The sequence below is a fragment of the Sinocyclocheilus anshuiensis genome, unplaced genomic scaffold (genome assembly GCF_001515605.1).
Source record: "Sinocyclocheilus anshuiensis isolate Anshui unplaced genomic scaffold, SAMN03320099.WGS_v1.1 scaffold1291, whole genome shotgun sequence".
Taxonomy (NCBI): Eukaryota; Metazoa; Chordata; class Actinopteri; order Cypriniformes; family Cyprinidae; genus Sinocyclocheilus; species Sinocyclocheilus anshuiensis.
Window position 1 is genome coordinate 488146 of NW_015540928.1, and position 16986 is coordinate 505131.

A 16986-nucleotide genomic window follows, 5' to 3' on the forward strand; every position below is an offset into this window, starting at 1 on the left:
AAATCACTAACAAAATCAGCAACAAAAATGTAATAATTTCCTGATAATGAATAATTAATTTGTATGCCTAACAACGTAGTTCTTCAACAGAATGGTTGACAACACACAGGCACAGTAATACTGATGTAATGAGGTCACAGATGTGTGTTTATAGAGTATTTTACAACAGCTTAGAAAATGACTCAACCAATCATATTCAAAGTACTGGAACTATACGTTTTATAAATAAACTAAGAAATGTCCGAGTGCTTGCAGTGGTTGAACAATGATTAGGTCCATCAGGCCATCAATCCTTAATACATTACAAAACCGTTGGTGCAGTCCTAACATATGTTTCACCTCTGTGGCATTCCTACAAGTTGGCCATTTAGACAGGGTGTGGTTGAAATATGCTTTGTGTGCAACATTGTTAATGCAAAATGACTTTCGTTTCTTGACAATACAACTAAACAATGTGTGGATCTTTACATTTACTTACATTGAAGAGATAAACAAAAAGATTGTTTTGCAGTGTTTTGTGTTAGATTGTAATTAGTTTCCATGTCAGTGTTGCTGGAAATTGCTGTATTATATTTGAATTATTCATGGTTTGTCATAGTTGATCATACTTTTAGTGTAATATACACAGTTAACAGGATTGAAACAGTCAAACTTAGAGTTAAAACCTACTTCCTGTTTCACATTTCCATTTAGCACAGCCTAAGGGTCAGACTCTGCAAACATTTAAAGGAAGTTTGCACCAGTACTTTGCAGTTGACAATAGTGTGGGGATGCTGTTTAATACTCTGTGCAATCTATTTTGTGGTGTACATTTTTATAGACATCAATGTTTACTAATTACAAGCTGTTGTCCCACAACTGAGCTAAACAAAGCTTTTTATAGACATTTTAATTTGTAGGCATTTGATTTGATTAGTAGACAGACATATCTTACATTGCATATCTTCTTCATGTAAAGTATTACTATCCTGTCTGCAGCAATTTAAAGATTTCAGGCATTGTTGGTCCATACTTCCTGAGGTGGACCTGATCTTCCTCGTGAAAGCTTCCTGGAGCTGGGATTGTCTATGCTTGCATATTGAATTTCGAGAATCCAGACTCTCTTCTAGCTGTTTTGACAATGTTGACTTTGAGATTTCAAGTTCAGTCCGTTGCTTGAGAAATGATTGGTCTTCCCCTACACTGAATCTTTCAAAATGTGGGTGTAACAGTTTACCACTGAATGAACCTGGAAAGCCCCACATTTTGTGGCTTATTAATTTTCAACACCTGTTTTTCCATTATCACATAATATAATTGCTATAAAACATTTATAAAAACATTTTATATTGGACATTTTGTCTCTTAATCATATCTTAATAATACAAGGGTTATTATAATGCTTGGGGAAAGTTAGAAAGTTATCATCTTCAGAGTCAAATATGTATTGTCATTTTCACAATGGATTACAGTATGTCATTGACAATAAATTATAATCAATTACAACTGTGGTTAATCAAGAAGAAATGAATCTTTCTTTCTATCTTTCTAAAGTTGGCACTTTACATAATAGTCTTTGCTATAAAATTACATTATATTTACAGTATATTATATTTATGGGTGGCTTCACCAGCAGCTATGTCCAATTATAACCAGGGCTGCTGCTGGCCATATATATATTATTGTTATACATGTAACAATAACATCGACAATGATGTGAGCATGTAACAATGAATATAAAGGGCATAATATTTAAATAAATTAAACAAACGTATGTCTCACAGTCTTCAGTGGAGCATTTAAAATCTCGGAATTTCACATATGAACATGTAGATAGATAGTTCCCCCTATGGAGATACATGCAGTAATTTATTAATCGGTTCATCGATTAATAGAAATGATATAGAACAAAATATTTTAATTCGAAAGAAATTCAGTGCTGCACTTCAGTTCGGCTCCCTACGCAGTGTTCACTGCTCCTTACGTGATTTCTCCGTATGAGAAACTAGATGTTTAGTTCACTCTAAACAATTATTCAGGTCACCTGTAACTACAATTTAGCCTATATTATTGTTTGGTTAAATAAATCAGATTTATTGATTTAATTAAATGATATCATTAATATTGTGTGTAATTTAAACATACATTTCTGCATTAACTGATTTTTTTTCTTTTCTTTTATTTACTCTCTCTCTCTCTCTCTCTCTCTCTCTCTTTCTCTAGATATATATATGTTGTAACTACAATTTAGCCTATATTATTGTTTGGTTAAATAAATCAGATTTATTGATTTAATTAAATGATATCATTAATATTGTGTGTAATTTAAACATACATTTCTGCATTAACTGATTTTTTTTCTTTTCTTTTATTCTCTCTCTCTCTCTCTCTCTCTCTCTCTCTTGTTATAAATATGTTCTAGTTAATGAAACTGTCTTGATAACTTTGGAAAGTGGGTGTATTTCTAGTTCCCAGCATGCTTTGCATAGGACTGGATAAGGAGAATGAAATCAATTGTTATTTTAGCATTATAGTGTTTAATGCTGTTATGTTTGACATTTAAAAGACTTTAATCTCTTTTAGAACAAACATCTTTTTCAGTGATACCCACATAAACACAAAACATCTACAGGGTAGCACGCATAAAATAATGCATGCATAAACAAATAATAAAATATCAATTGAGTAACATAACTTTTTTACTTAAAACACAACACCTGATAATGCATAAACAGGGAATGCCTACTTCCCAATAGGCATTATAATATATTTTTATATTATATTATCTGTAATATATTTCCCAATAAATATTAAGCATATTCATAAAAAAAAAACATTTTTAATTTTTTAACAGTAAATACAGCTATACATTTTCATTTATTTTATACTTTTTTACTAACTCGTTTCTTTTACTTCTCATAGAAAAGGATAGTGTATAAAAAATGTTTTAAATATTTTCAAATATTAGCTACATTTAATCAAGTAACTCTTTTATTTTTTTTACTTTAGCATTATTTTCTGTTTTAAAGTGCAGTAAATAGTTACATACAAGGACTCATGTTAAGTACAACAGTATAACAAACTTACGATTTTAAAGAGAAAAGGACATTTTTAATATGGTCAGAGTGACTGAGGACGCAATCTACTTGTTCTGGTCTCCCCTGTGACTATGCGTCATGACCGGTAGGTGGCGTAACGTGGCATAATTTTGGTTGCCTCCAAGATTTCGACACGAGGAAGAGCATTTTCCGCCTAAGGCGGGGTCACCATCTCTGTTGGCAAAGTTTGGCTGTTGAGACTGAGAGCGGTCGGCAAGATCAGCATAAGCACATCGAGCCTAAATCCCGATCGTCCGTTTTCCAGCGCTTGCTGTCGTGTAAGCGTGCAGTGTACGTTAGCGTACGGCTGTCGTGATCTGACTGCAGTCATGTCCGAAGACCCGAGCTCTCACCCTTGGTCTATCGACAAGGATGACTATGAGCTTCAGGAGGTGATCGGTGAGCTAAACCATCACACATCAGCATCTAGATTACAGCAATGATAGAATAACGGAGATTAAGACATCTGTGTTATGATCTCTGGGGCCCTGGTGGTCTGTGTTATTTCTGATCTCCATCAGTAATTGAGTCATCGCGCCTGGAAGATGTTCAGTCTGTGTTAGCCATGCTAACTAGCCACCCGACATGCCAGCAGATTGTAATGCTTTGCGGACAATGGCTGATTTACTGATTGATTTGGGGATTTCATCATGATATAACGTTATACATGATATATGGGCTGCTTGGTGGTTTAAGAACCATTACAGTTGACAACATGCTAGCTAGTTTAGTGACAAGCTGCTTCATATAATGTTCATGCAGATGGGCTGTCATCTAGATGAAAGTTTGACGTATTTTGAGATCACTTTAACTAACTAGTTAACTAATAAAAACACATAACCAGAGCTAATTTTCTTGTCCTGGGGACATTTGGGTTTGGTCTTTTCAGCTCCCTTTGGCGAGGGAAGTTGTCATGTAAAAGGAAGTGTGGAACAATATGAAATGAAGACATTAAGACATAAGTCCATTTTATATCATCTGAATTAGCATTAGGGGAACAATAACGAGCATTCCATTATAATGGTTAACCCATGTGCATCTATTTAGAAAAGTTACACAGAGGTCCTAAAATATTATATATTATATATTTATTATACATTTTTCCCACTTTCAGTGCATTTTTCCAACATCAGTCCTGATCATAACTACTAAAAATTCATTCATTTTCAGGTCTTTAACACTTTAAACGACAGTTTATTTACATAATAAAATCACTGTGTTTTATGGAGGAAAACACACACATACAAAACGTCAGTTATTTTGCATATACTAAATGCTAAGAGCAGAATCTATCTATCTATCTATCTATCTGTCTGTCTGTCTGTCTGTCTGTGTCTATCTGTCTTATCTAGCTATTTTTGGATTATATTGGGTGTGTCAATAGCAACAACATTGGTTTTGATTTTTTTTAAGCAGTATCAGATTTAAAAGAAAAACTAACACTCAGGTCCTTAGAAGACAAAAATGTCCAAAAATTGTCCTAAAAAATGTTTAGTAATTTTTCACTTTAGATTTTTTTAAACCAACATCAGTCCTGCTCTTAACTACTAAAAATTAATTACTTTTGAGTAACCAGGCTTTGCCAACATGTAAACGATATACACGTGAGGCATTTGCACGTTTTGCTTTGTAACTTCGTAACAAAAATAAACCATAGTATATTGCATATCTTTAGAGCAGGTTGTCTTGATTGAAACGGGCCCACACACAACATAACGTGATGCATAGATCTTGAGATGTAGATTTTCTGGAATCCGGTCACATCACAATGACGACACTAGTGTTTTCCAACGTCATTCGAAAAGGAAGTTCAACCAATGGGGAGTGAGCCTTCCCAACAAAATGAAAGCCTGTTAACAAACAATGTATTATTTTATGCTTAAATGGCACTGGGATTAAATATAGCATTTTTAATGGGGACATTTTTTCCCTTAAGGTCCTGAGTGTAACTATTTTGTGTACCCAGTATAAAATAGATTTATGAAAGGAAATGAGGGTAAAATATTAAAATTCCAAAAAAAGCATTATTTCATATGCTGATTTTTTTGTTTGTATTACTAAATCTGATTTAAATAGATATTTTTGATCTTTTTCTGCTGTTATATAGGGAGTGGAGCAACAGCTGTGGTCCAGGCAGCATATTGCAAACCCAGGAAAGAGAAGGTGGCCATTAAACGCATCAATCTTGAGAAATGCCAGACCAGCATGGATGAGCTTCTGGTAATGTCTGCTTACTGCTCATAAAATAAGACCCACCACCTAAAGGTATTTGATTAGGATGGAGTCTCTGCTTAAACCGGTTATTTATGGATGGTAGTTAATTTGTCTGGCTCTCTTTAGAAGCGTAATGTTTTCTTATAAATGATTCTGCAGCCTATATTGTTTAATCAGAATTAAACGTGCATTGGAGTAAAATTAATCTGTGTGTGTGTGTGTGTGTGTGTGTGTGTGTATGTATGTATGTATGTATGTACGTATATGTGTGTGTATATATTCCAAATTAAAAATTCTGTCTACACAGAGTCTGTGCATTATGCAAATGTTCTTCAAACAAAAATAGATTAGTTGAATCTCTTGGTAATTGAATAATGTAAGTAATTTATGCTATTCTGGAAGCATGCAAGAAAACTGCAGAGGTTGAGACTAGGGTTGTGATGGTGAGGAAATTTTCCCACCGGTTAATCGATCAGCACCGTCTATCGCGGCAAGCCTAGTTGAGACAAACGCCACTAAATATAGGCACAAATATTGACTGTCTGAGAATATTTAAGTTTTAGAAAATATGCAATGTACATCTGACGAAGGGTCTGTCCCATTCCCCTCGGTTAATGATCTTTTTGCCAAATGGTGGGGTCATGATGTAACTCGGGTCATGTGCAAGGCAGCCACATGTCTGTCAATCAGAGGAGGATTAAACTGGCACAGACACAAGGAAATACTTTTCTTGTTTGTGATTAAACTATCAGAGTTAGAATGGCCTATGAAACCAGACTAGCTAACTACACTTGCATTTATACAGAAAAGGTGCCCTTTTATGATGTAGAATAGGTTTAAATCAATTAATTTAGTTTGGTGTAAATCTGTATTGAAAGACTTCTATTCACCGAATGTCTCTTTCAGTTCTGTAGAATAAAACTCATGAATGTCCACATCTTGAAGTAATTTGACCCAGAAGGACATGGTTGAGCACTCATAGTGATCTGAATGGGATCTTTTGTTTGCAATTACTTACCATTATTGCCTTTTAGAAACCTCTGTTTTGCTTTAAACATTTACTGCTTCCTAACATTTTCTTTTCTCCTTTTATTTATTTATTTTTTTAGAAAGAGATCCAGGCAATGAGCCAGTGCCATCACCCAAATATTGTGTCTTATTACACCTCCTTTGTGGTCAAGGATGAGCTTTGGCTGGTCATGAAGTTGCTCAGTGGTGGTCAGTTAGTTCATTGTTTAAAAGCATGTCTTGAATAAACAATAACAACAAGAAAGTTATTGAAAATAAAGTAAAACATAATACAAAATCTTCCCATTCATGTCTGTTTTCAGGCTCAGTTCTTGATTTTATTAAGTACATCATTTCCAAAGGGGAGCACAAATCGGGTGTCATGGATGAGGCCAGCATTGCCACCATACTAAAAGAGGTGCTAGAAGGTCTCGATTATCTGCACAAAAATGGTCAGATTCACAGGTATATGGATGGTTTGGTTTCTGTCTATAATTACATTTATATGTGCTTCATTTTCCATTCTTGAGTTCATTTTGAGTCACTGAGCAATACACTGACCTGTACTTCTCTCTGTAAAGGGATGTGAAGGCTGGAAATATTCTTTTAGGAGAAGACGGCTCTGTTCAAATTGCAGGTGGAGTTCCACTGTCAATGCATTATTTTTGTCGTCTTCTGATTATTGACAAGTAATTAGCTTAATATTAGGATTTAAACATACAGTTTTTTTATTATTTCGAAGGAATGCAAAATATTCTTATTTAGATGTAATATTTGATTGCCTTCATAGTGTTTATGTACTTTATGCGGAATGTTATACTTAGAGGGAAAAAAGTTTTTTTTTTGGTAGATGCAAACAGGAAAAGAGGCAATATAATTCTGTTTGCTTTCAAAGTCTTTGAATGGCATGAAAAGTATATAATAAATACACAACTTGCAGTGATCTTGGGTCAGACGATTGAGAGTTTTGATGTCTGCTTTTCTCCCCGAAGATTTTGGTGTTAGTGCCTTTTTAGCAACTGGTGGAGACATGACTAGAAACAAAGTGAGGAAGACGTTTGTAGGAACTCCATGCTGGATGGCGCCTGAGGTGATGGAGCAGGTTAGTGTTGTCTCACCTGTTCCTACTTTGCCTTTTACGTATATTTTGGAAACTGAATGGCTTTGTTACAGAATGTGATCATTATAATGTGTTTGCTCAATCACAGGTTAGGGGTTATGATTTCAAAGCTGATATCTGGAGTTTTGGGATTACGGCTATTGAGCTGGCAACCGGGGCTGCTCCATATCACAAATATCCTCCAATGAAGGTATGCAGCAAGTCATTGTTCGTTTTCAGTTCATGGAGAGTCTGCTATGAAACCTGAGTGAAAGAGTGATGCAGGAATGATCCGAAAATCTGGAAACGAGTTGGCATTTTGCAATTCTGATTCCATCGTCCTGAAGTCAGTGGGTTTTTTGAATGGGTTTTTGGTTAAATGCCTTAAGATTGGTAGTTAACACAAGCTCAAATTCATGTTTTATGCTACATAAAATACATCAGTAATACTAGGGCTGCACAATTAATCGAATTTCTAATCGCGATTACAATTATGGATGCCACAATTATGTAATCGTTCAAAGCGGCAATTAATCGTTCAAAGTCCACTTATGTTATTCTGCGTGCTTAAGATGCGTTTTTTTCTTTCTACATGTTATCTTAAGGGCTTTTCCCATTATTTTAATTTTAGTTTTAGTATAACATTATAATACCATTCATATTTTTACTATTTTATAATTTAAAGAAGAAACCAATCCGATGTATATTTGACATTTGAGGCTTAATACTATAGAAAAGCACTAAAGGTTTTTCAGTTAGAGTGTTTTCGGCTTGTTTATTTTCATATAAAAATATGGCATGCAGTTGCATCAAACAATGGTATAAACATCACTCAATGTAAATTGTGATAATCGTAATTAATAATCGCAATTACAATTTCAAGGGAATAATCGACAATTATGATTTTTGTCATAATCGTGCAGCCCTAAGTAATACCTCAATCATTATTTTTTAAAGCTTATGTGTCTTGAAAAAGGTGGTTGCTAATAAGTAGCTAAATAGGACCACAGAGGTTGTCGAGGACATTAAACCTCATTACGCCAAACAGGAAAACCTACTCCGTAGTCCTCTTTTACAGCCTTGTTGTGTTTATATTCCTGCTCATGCAAACTATTCTAACTCAAACATTGCAACTAAGTTTGTAGATTTTAAATAAAGATTTTAAGATTTGTCAAAAGCTTAGTAGTGCTGACGTTGAAGTCATGCAACTACAGTGTTGTTTGTTTATAACCTAACTTCAACTTTTTACTTCTGCTGAATTGTATTTAGGCTTCAAAATTAATAGAAGCTGCAACTTGATGAACAAAATGTGTAAGAATCATGATCTTTTGTTTGTCACAAAGTCTTATTTTCTGCAATAATCCAAAAGCTAATGGAAAAATCCTATTTGCTTTTTGCCAAAGGGATCCAGGGTAAATCTAACTTCTGGGTTGGCCTTCAAAAATGAGTAACTCTATTGCAATAATCATTCAATTCACAGAGCCTCTGGTTGCTTAATGTTTTTGTCTACGTTTTCCACCGTAATGATTTGTCTGGGTCTTTCTTGATTTCTCCCTTTTTTTTGGTTTAGGTTCTCATGTTAACCCTGCAGAATGACCCTCCTTGTCTAGAGACTGGAGTTACAGATAAAGAGATGGTTAAAAAATACGGCAAATCTTTTCGGAAGATGATCTACTTGTGCCTCCAGAAGGATCCAGAAAAACGGTAGTGCAATTATTCCCTAAAGTTCGCTGACTCTGTGTTTGGAATCTTCGATTATGACGTTGTGGCCAGAAAACTGTCGAGACCAACAGTTTTTGGTCATATTATTAATATTCAGTGTTCTTTAACAGGCCTACAGCTGCTGAACTTTTAAAACACAAGTTCTTCACAAAAGCGAAGGTGAGATACTGTAACCGAATTTGTAAAGAACATTAATTTACTGGTAATCTAAGTGCACAAATGGGCAGTCTGTTTTATGTAATTGCTGCATCCAGCAGGCCAAATAATTAAGTTTGGCTACAATCATTGTCACCTAAACATTTGGTCCAGCATGCTGCTTTACTGTAACAAATACTCAGGATTAGAGTTCCTAAAGGCCATTTCCTGATCATGGGATACAGCCCATATTGTAACAAACGCAGTGCTGCCTCAGCAGACTTTCATGCCTAGTGGCTCAGTGGCACTGTAGTCAGTGTGTAAACAGAGGCCTGTACGGCACTGCATTATGACCCACAGAGGATGCTGTCTGTACTGATTGTCTCAAATTTATTATTAGAATAACCTGATATCACAGTTTTAACCAAAATATTACATTTGTGGAATTATTCATAATATATAATAATATAATATAATGATTATATTTAGAATTTCTTTATAAATATGCAATACATTTGTTGTCCGCTGTCTTGTAGCTTACTATGAAATTTGAATTTTGTTTCCCACAATTCCTTCGCAGAACAATGAATACTTGAAAGAAAAATTGCTGGACAGGGCGCCAACAATAGGAGAGAGATCAAGGAAGGTGGGTGACAAATTTACTGACAAATATCATACAGAAATGTTTGTAGTTGTGCTTCAAGAATTTTGTTGTTTGTGTAAATAGGTGCGGAGGGTTCCGGGCTCCAGCGGTCGACTACACAAGACTGAGGATGGAGAGTGGGAATGGAGTGATGATGAGCTGGACTTGGAGAGTGAGGAAGGAAAGGCAGCAGTAGCCGCTTTACGGGTACACACTCATCTGCTACACCGTTACCTAACGTCTGTTTTGTTCTAGTCTGTGGATTTGTATAAAGCATTTTTTAAGTCTTTCAATTGTCTTTTTTTAGTCACCAAGAGTAAAGGAGGAGGCTGTACAAAATGCTGAGGTGGGAGTTCAGTTCCATTTCCTACTTTCTGAATTACCTCAAAGCCATTCTTAAGAAAATCTTGTTTCTGCCTTTTTCAAAGCTCTTTCCAGCAGATCCATCAAGCTTCCTGCAGCCAGCAGCTGCAGGACAGTCTGAAGTGCCCCATGCTGCGGACACTGTCACGATATCAGCGTCCTCTCCAGGCTCCCAGGTGAGCTCTGCTGTGAAGAGTCCCATGAGTGACAACAGTATCAGCAGTGAGAATGACCAAACAAGTGGACTTGGTTCATAATTTAGGGACGGATTGACTTTAGGTCTTGAAATTGTATCCCTACAGGCTGGTGGACCTACTACAACAGGGCAGGACTCAGCCAAAATCCCCATCAGCCTGGTACTAAGATTAAGGTATTTCCCATTTTTGTGACTTAACCAGATGGATCCAGTAGTTAAGCGTTAACCATACTGTTGAGGCCAGTTAGTACAGTTGTTCCACATGGTTGCGTTGGCTCACCCATTCTTTTACGTTGTATAAAAAGTAAACGCAAGCACTGATCCCAGTAACTTACAGTAATAGTATGATTTTTGGGTTAAACTGATATAATTCCCTCTTTTCAATGACAATACAAATATTTCAGGTTATAACTGAGAAATAGAAAGTGATGTAAATGTGCAGGGTTGAAAGCATGGGCTTTACAGCGTTGTTGTTAACTAAAACGATTAAAAATTGTATTTGTTATATAAAAGAAATAATATAAAATAGAAATATTATATGAAAAACATAAATGAAAATCAGAAATGTTGCCTTGGCAACTAACTGAAATAAAGTGGAAGCATTAAAACGACTATTAAGAATTACTCAATTTAAATATTGAATCAAACTAATAAAAATGGCAAAAGCACATACAATATTCTTAAAAATGATCAAAACATTAAGATTAAAATGAAAACTAAAAATGTAAAAATAACAGCTAATTCAAAATATGAATAAATACAATATTAGTATGTTAAATAATACTACAATAACACTGGTCCTTACAGTTCTGCAATAATCAAAATGCCTTCTGATAATGTCTTGTTTCTTAAACTTTTTCACTTTCTTTTTTTTAACAACAGGAATACAAAGAAAGAGCTGAACGATATCAGATTTGAGTTCATGCCTGGGAGAGGTTTGTGCAGTTTACTGTTCGATTGACTTGCTAATACCACATAAGTTGAAAAACTGTAATCTCAATCACAAAGCTTGCAAAATGTATTTAATTGAATGCCTTCTATATCCAGACACAGCTGATGGAGTGTCTCAGGAGCTTGTGTCTGCAGGACTGGTGGATGGGAGAGACTTAGTCATTGGTGAGTTTGTCGAGATAAAAATAAAATTGCTACTTGACACTAAAAAGACAAAAGCTGAAAATAATTAGTGTTTCTAACTTCTATGCATTTTTTTAGTTGCAGCCAATTTGCAGAAAATCGTTGATGATCCACAAACCCACAAAAATATCACTTTCAAGTTGGTAAGTTATTAGATGATGTGATGCAGCGGTCAGTTGCTCATCGGAGGTGTTGTTTTATATTTGGCACTATGTTTGTCTCTCTTCTGTTTAGGCATCGGGAGTGGACAGCTCTGAAATTCCAGACGACGTTAAACTCATGGGATTCGCTCAGCTGAGTATAAGTTAAAAACAAAGTATTACCAGCAACGGGGGAAAAAAACAGACTTGTTTGCACAACAGTGCATTGTAAATGCTTTCATTGGCCTAAAGAAACCACTACTGCCAAAGAGACAGAAGGAACCTGACACTGCATAGGATTAACAAATGTTGAATAGGACTGCATCCGAGTTCTTCATAGGAGCGCACCTCAGATGTTTACAGTGTTCATGTATGTTTTGTTTTCTCTGTTGCTTTAAACATTTGCACAATCTGAACCAACTCCTAATACTGGTAGATGTCAAAAGAATGCCTTACTTTCGATAGTACTACTGAATTTACACCCGTAGGTAGACAGTAGCTGTGGATCTCATCTGTGAAATGAATGAGTTACTGTGTGTGCTTTCAGCTGTGTACCTCAATGGAGGGTGGAGGGGAGGGTTGTCATTCAATAGCATTTGAGGGTGCATGTTGGCACACCTATAAAGTCAGCTGTTCAGTACATCACTCTGTATTATGGTCCGTCATTTTGGAGCAATCAACATTGTATGGTTTTACACATTATCCAGTAAACATGGGAGCCATGTCACCCACAACCCCGTCAGACATGTTTCACCTGTGCACTGCACCTCACAGTTACACGTTTCAGCTGCTTTCTTACTATCGGGACACATTCCCATCATTTTGCATGGGCTAATGCCAGACTGCATGAATGATTTGTAACTTAAGATATGCTGATCATTTTGCTCTCACTTAATTTTGCCGGCTCTTTATGAAAACAGGACGTGAAAGAGAGATGAAATGAGATATTGAGCTTGTTAAAAAAACATGAACAACAAGAATTTGAGAGTTCTCATCAAATTGATCACTTTCTTAAAGGATGTATATGCTGTTGTTTCAGAAAACAATTTTAATTCTCTGGAAATTGTGCATTTCACTTTATATTGGAAAGAGGGTATATGCAATTTTGTTGATTGAGCATAATGTTAGAAGTTTCATTTATATGCATATCTGTTAAGTATAGTGGCAGCTGTTTGGATAGTGTTACAGAACTAGATTTCTGACTTTTCTTTGAAGGAAATTCCAGTGCTTGCAAGGCAGCAAATGATTAGCATTAACATTTTTGGTAAAATCACTGACAGTTACGTTTTGAATTCTCAATATTCTATTATTCAACGGGAGATTTTAAACACATTTTTAAAGTTCTCAATCTATAAGCAAAACAAAGCTGGAATGTAGTCTACGTGGAACTGAATGCAAATATATGTATAGAAAAAAGGAAAAATATGACTTGCAATACATTGCCAGCCTTGCAAGCACTGTTAATGAAGTGAAGACCAGTGAAGCATGGGACTCAGTCACTGACCAGCAAGAAACAAAAAAAAAAGTGACTTTAGGACTCATCCCATGTCCAAGTAATATTGGCAATAGGATCCATTGGATTTGAATTTGTGGGTCTGTTTGTGTCTTTGTAAATATTTAAGTTCATTACATCTTCTTGCTTAATATCATCTGTCTCCACTGCAGACTGATGTCTGATTCCATGTTATATAGGCAGAAAATGTGTTCACATGCAACTGGTATTTTTTACCTTTTAAAAACAAAATGACATGGTCATAATGCCAGTATTTTTGACATTAACTTTTTTTTTCTTCTTCTTACTGAGGCTCTACACTCCATTTCATTTTTATTTTTCCCCGTTATTTTCTCTCCTTGGCTTCCAACAAACAGTAAATTCTAAGATGGTCAGTGATTCGTTCGCTGTTACTTCCGCACTTGTGTGTGTGCAAATGACTTGATTATATTTTTCTTTAAAAAAAAAAAAATATATATATATTTAGTGTGAATACAGCAATGAATGTGGGTGGGGCATCTTAATGAGTACTTGATCAAGAAAAAAAAACATGTAAATAATCAAATTGGTGTTGTTTATAAATATAATATAAACAGTATACATACCATTCACAGTTGGCCTTTCTATGGAGTGGAAGTGGTGGTTTGTCTGATGTCTTTTTGTTGGCTTCTCTTTGTTCACAGTCGAACAACGCAACACTTGGCTCAAAGCGTTTCATTACTAAAAAAAATGTATTCCCTAAATGATTACATTAGCATGACTTGAGAATAGTTTGTACTGAATTCTACTTTGTCAACAGTGGAGGGCTATTATTGTTTTCCTACATTTCAGTTTCTGCGTTGCTGTCTTTGTCATTGGTTGGTGGGACTCTTGGAAGGAATGCATGTGGCATGTCAATTTTGTGTATGTTTTTGTGTTTAAATGGGTAACAACTCATTACAATGGCATGCCACCTTACTATAATCATTGTGGACATTTTTTTATATATATTTTTTATTTTTTATTTTTTTAGATGTTTCAGATAATTTAAATAGACTGTCAAGTCAAAGCCTAAACACAATGATTTCATTTCTTTGATGGTCTAAATTGTTGTTGGCCCTGTCATGATTCTCTAAAGCCTCAACAAAAGCCTCAAATATTTTGCCTTTTTTCTTGTAAAACATTTAAAATCCTCAAGTTTCACTCTCTTTCTCACCATGTTAGTGATAATGAATTTATTGTCACGTGTCGTGTACACAAGTGGCTGGGTGATTGAGGTTTGTGTGTTGAGGTGAGTTGTCTTGAGATCATTCCACCGTTCTGTTCTGTCAGCAGTCTGGAAGGCTGCTGTTTTCACACCAAGCAAATGTGTGCAGTTCTTTCAAAAGGGATTTGCTGCATTTCAGTGGAATATTTAAGTGTTTTCAGTTCAAAGCTTTTTTTTTAGATTCTTAAAAAAAAAAATGAATCGTTTTATCTTATTGAACTTCAAGGAATTAATTGTCACGACAGCAGCAATGGAGGTATTACTATCACTCTCAGTATGGTGTGTTAAGGACAATAGTAGAACACTGTATTTCACTAGTATTTCACTTTTTGGGATTTTCAGTGCATGTGTACCCAATTATTTTTTAATAATAATCAATAAAGAATGAAATTATGACACTTTCCATGCAGACTTGTCTATAGTGAATTGCGTAATGATGTTGAAGTGCTTCATGATCCATAATAGTGCTCTGTGGCACTTCTCCGGTTTATTGCTAGTGTTATGTTGTTGAGTTACACATTGCACTTACTGTCAGCACTATTTTTTTTATGAATTGTTGTACTTTAGAACCAAAGTACTACTCAAGTTCCCTTTGGTTTAGTTTTGAAAACTTTAAATGTATTTCACTGTTTTGTGCGCAATCATTTAATATAGTGTTATATATGTGGGTGTGTGCATGTGTATATATATATATATATATATATATAATTCACATACAAGTAATGTAAGGTTTGTGCCACAGCTGCCCTAAACTAACAGTATTGGTGGTTACCAAAATCGTTTTGTGTGAGCTCTTTAGTAATAAACACAGTAGTGTTTAGCGAGCTTACACATATTGGCGGATTAACCATTACAGAAACATAAAAAAATGATTTTGGTAATCACCAATACTGTTAGTTTAGGGCAGCTGTGGCACAAACTTTTGAAAATTAAGCGGCAACCCTTCCACACGTTCACAATGCAGAACGATTACGCTCGTACACACTTACCCCCCCACCCCCAAAAATCACCCATAGAAGTCAGTGGGAGACTATAAAATATTGATTTTTTGTTGTTGTTGTTGTTACATAGGCTATTTTGTCAAAAATGTCAGTTACAATGCAGAAAACACACAAAAACTGAAGGGCTGACACCACAGCACATCCACGGTCGAGGAAAAACTCACCCCCCAACGCCCATAAAACCCACTCATAAGACATGAAAAAGTGACATGACATGAGTGGCTCTCTCTTATATAATTTGTCAAATAAAAATCAGCTACAACGAAGAACACACACAGAAATGATGGAGGGACACCACAGCACATGCACAATGGAGAATAAATGCAAACACACACACACAAACATATACACACTAATACACACATATAACACTACATACTTCAGTACAAAAACTGCTAAACTTTGACAAAGAGTCATTTTTTATTATTACAATAATGATTTCATAATATCTTAACATATATCTAAATAAAAATTTTAAAAAAACTTGTGAAAAGATCTATACCTATATGGAAATGGTAAATGAGCCACTGAGTAATGCTCTAGAGCCATGTGGTGGCTGTAGTTGAAATTTCATTTTTTTCTCATTTTAAAAGTGTTTGTTTTCAAGTAGATGGAAACAATTTCCCATTATGCTATGGCACATTGGCCACGTTATCCCCATGAATTAAAATTAGGAATGTGGGTATTTTATAAACTGTATTTTGCATAAAAAGTAAAAAAATATATAAAATCTATTTAATAAAACAGCACATCCACAATGGAGAATAAATGCAAACACACACATATAACACCACATACGTGTTTGACTGTAATCATGTGTCATAATTGCAAAAAAATTATACGTCAGTACAAAACACTGCTAAACTTTAACAAAGAGTCATTTTTTATTATTACAAAAATTATTTTATAATCTCTTAACATAAATCTAAATAAAAACACTTGTGAAAAGATCTATACCTATGTGGAAATGGCAAATGGGCCATTGAGTAATGCTCTTGAGCCATCTGGTGGCTGTAGTTGAAATTTCATGTTTTTCTAATTTTAAAAGTGTTTGTTTTCAAGAAGATGGAAACAATTTCCCATTATGCTATGGCACATTGGCCATGTTATCTCCATGAATTGAAATTAGGAATGTGGGTCTTATATTATGTGTATTTTACATAAAACGTTAAAAAAACCTATTTAAAAATATTTTAAAATTTATTTATATACATTTAAAAATACCGTAAATCCTCCCAAAACTGCACAAATGTAGAGTACATTAATAAACTGAGTAAAATTTAAATTGTTTTTAAAAAAGCATTATTATCACATTTTGTTGTCTGGGATCCCCAAACCCCAAACAGCAAGAGTGAATACCCCAAACGAATTAAAGTGAAATAAATGAACATAAATATAGGAGCCTGATAAAAATGCTAATTTTAGATGAAAATTTCAGACGGCACTTAGAGGCTTTTGCATCTGAACTCTTCATTTATATACAGTATATATATATATATATATATATATATATATA

General features: G+C 34.8%; 1 protein-coding gene and 1 long non-coding RNA gene across 2 annotated transcripts in view; one reads left to right on the forward strand and one right to left on the reverse strand.

Moving 5' to 3' along the window:
* The first annotated feature begins 3203 nt into the window (after positions 1-3203).
* LOC107689410 (serine/threonine-protein kinase OSR1-like) lies at positions 3204-12373 on the forward strand. Its single transcript, XM_016487383.1, has 18 exons — positions 3204-3476; positions 5185-5297; positions 6401-6509; positions 6623-6764; positions 6881-6936; positions 7292-7401; positions 7508-7609; positions 8969-9102; positions 9231-9279; positions 9836-9901; positions 9983-10105; positions 10206-10244; positions 10327-10437; positions 10564-10631; positions 11340-11392; positions 11505-11573; positions 11670-11734; positions 11826-12373. Exons 1-18 carry the CDS (start codon positions 3407-3409, stop codon positions 11898-11900), a joined length of 1554 nt encoding a protein of 517 aa, XP_016342869.1. The 5' UTR covers positions 3204-3406; the 3' UTR covers positions 11901-12373.
* Positions 9907-16986, reverse strand: part of LOC107689411 (uncharacterized) — a 10790-nt gene continuing 3710 nt past the window's right edge. The window contains exon 3 of the long non-coding RNA XR_001634333.1: positions 9907-9917. This is a non-coding gene — a long non-coding RNA (uncharacterized LOC107689411). The remainder of the gene's footprint in view (positions 9918-16986) is intronic.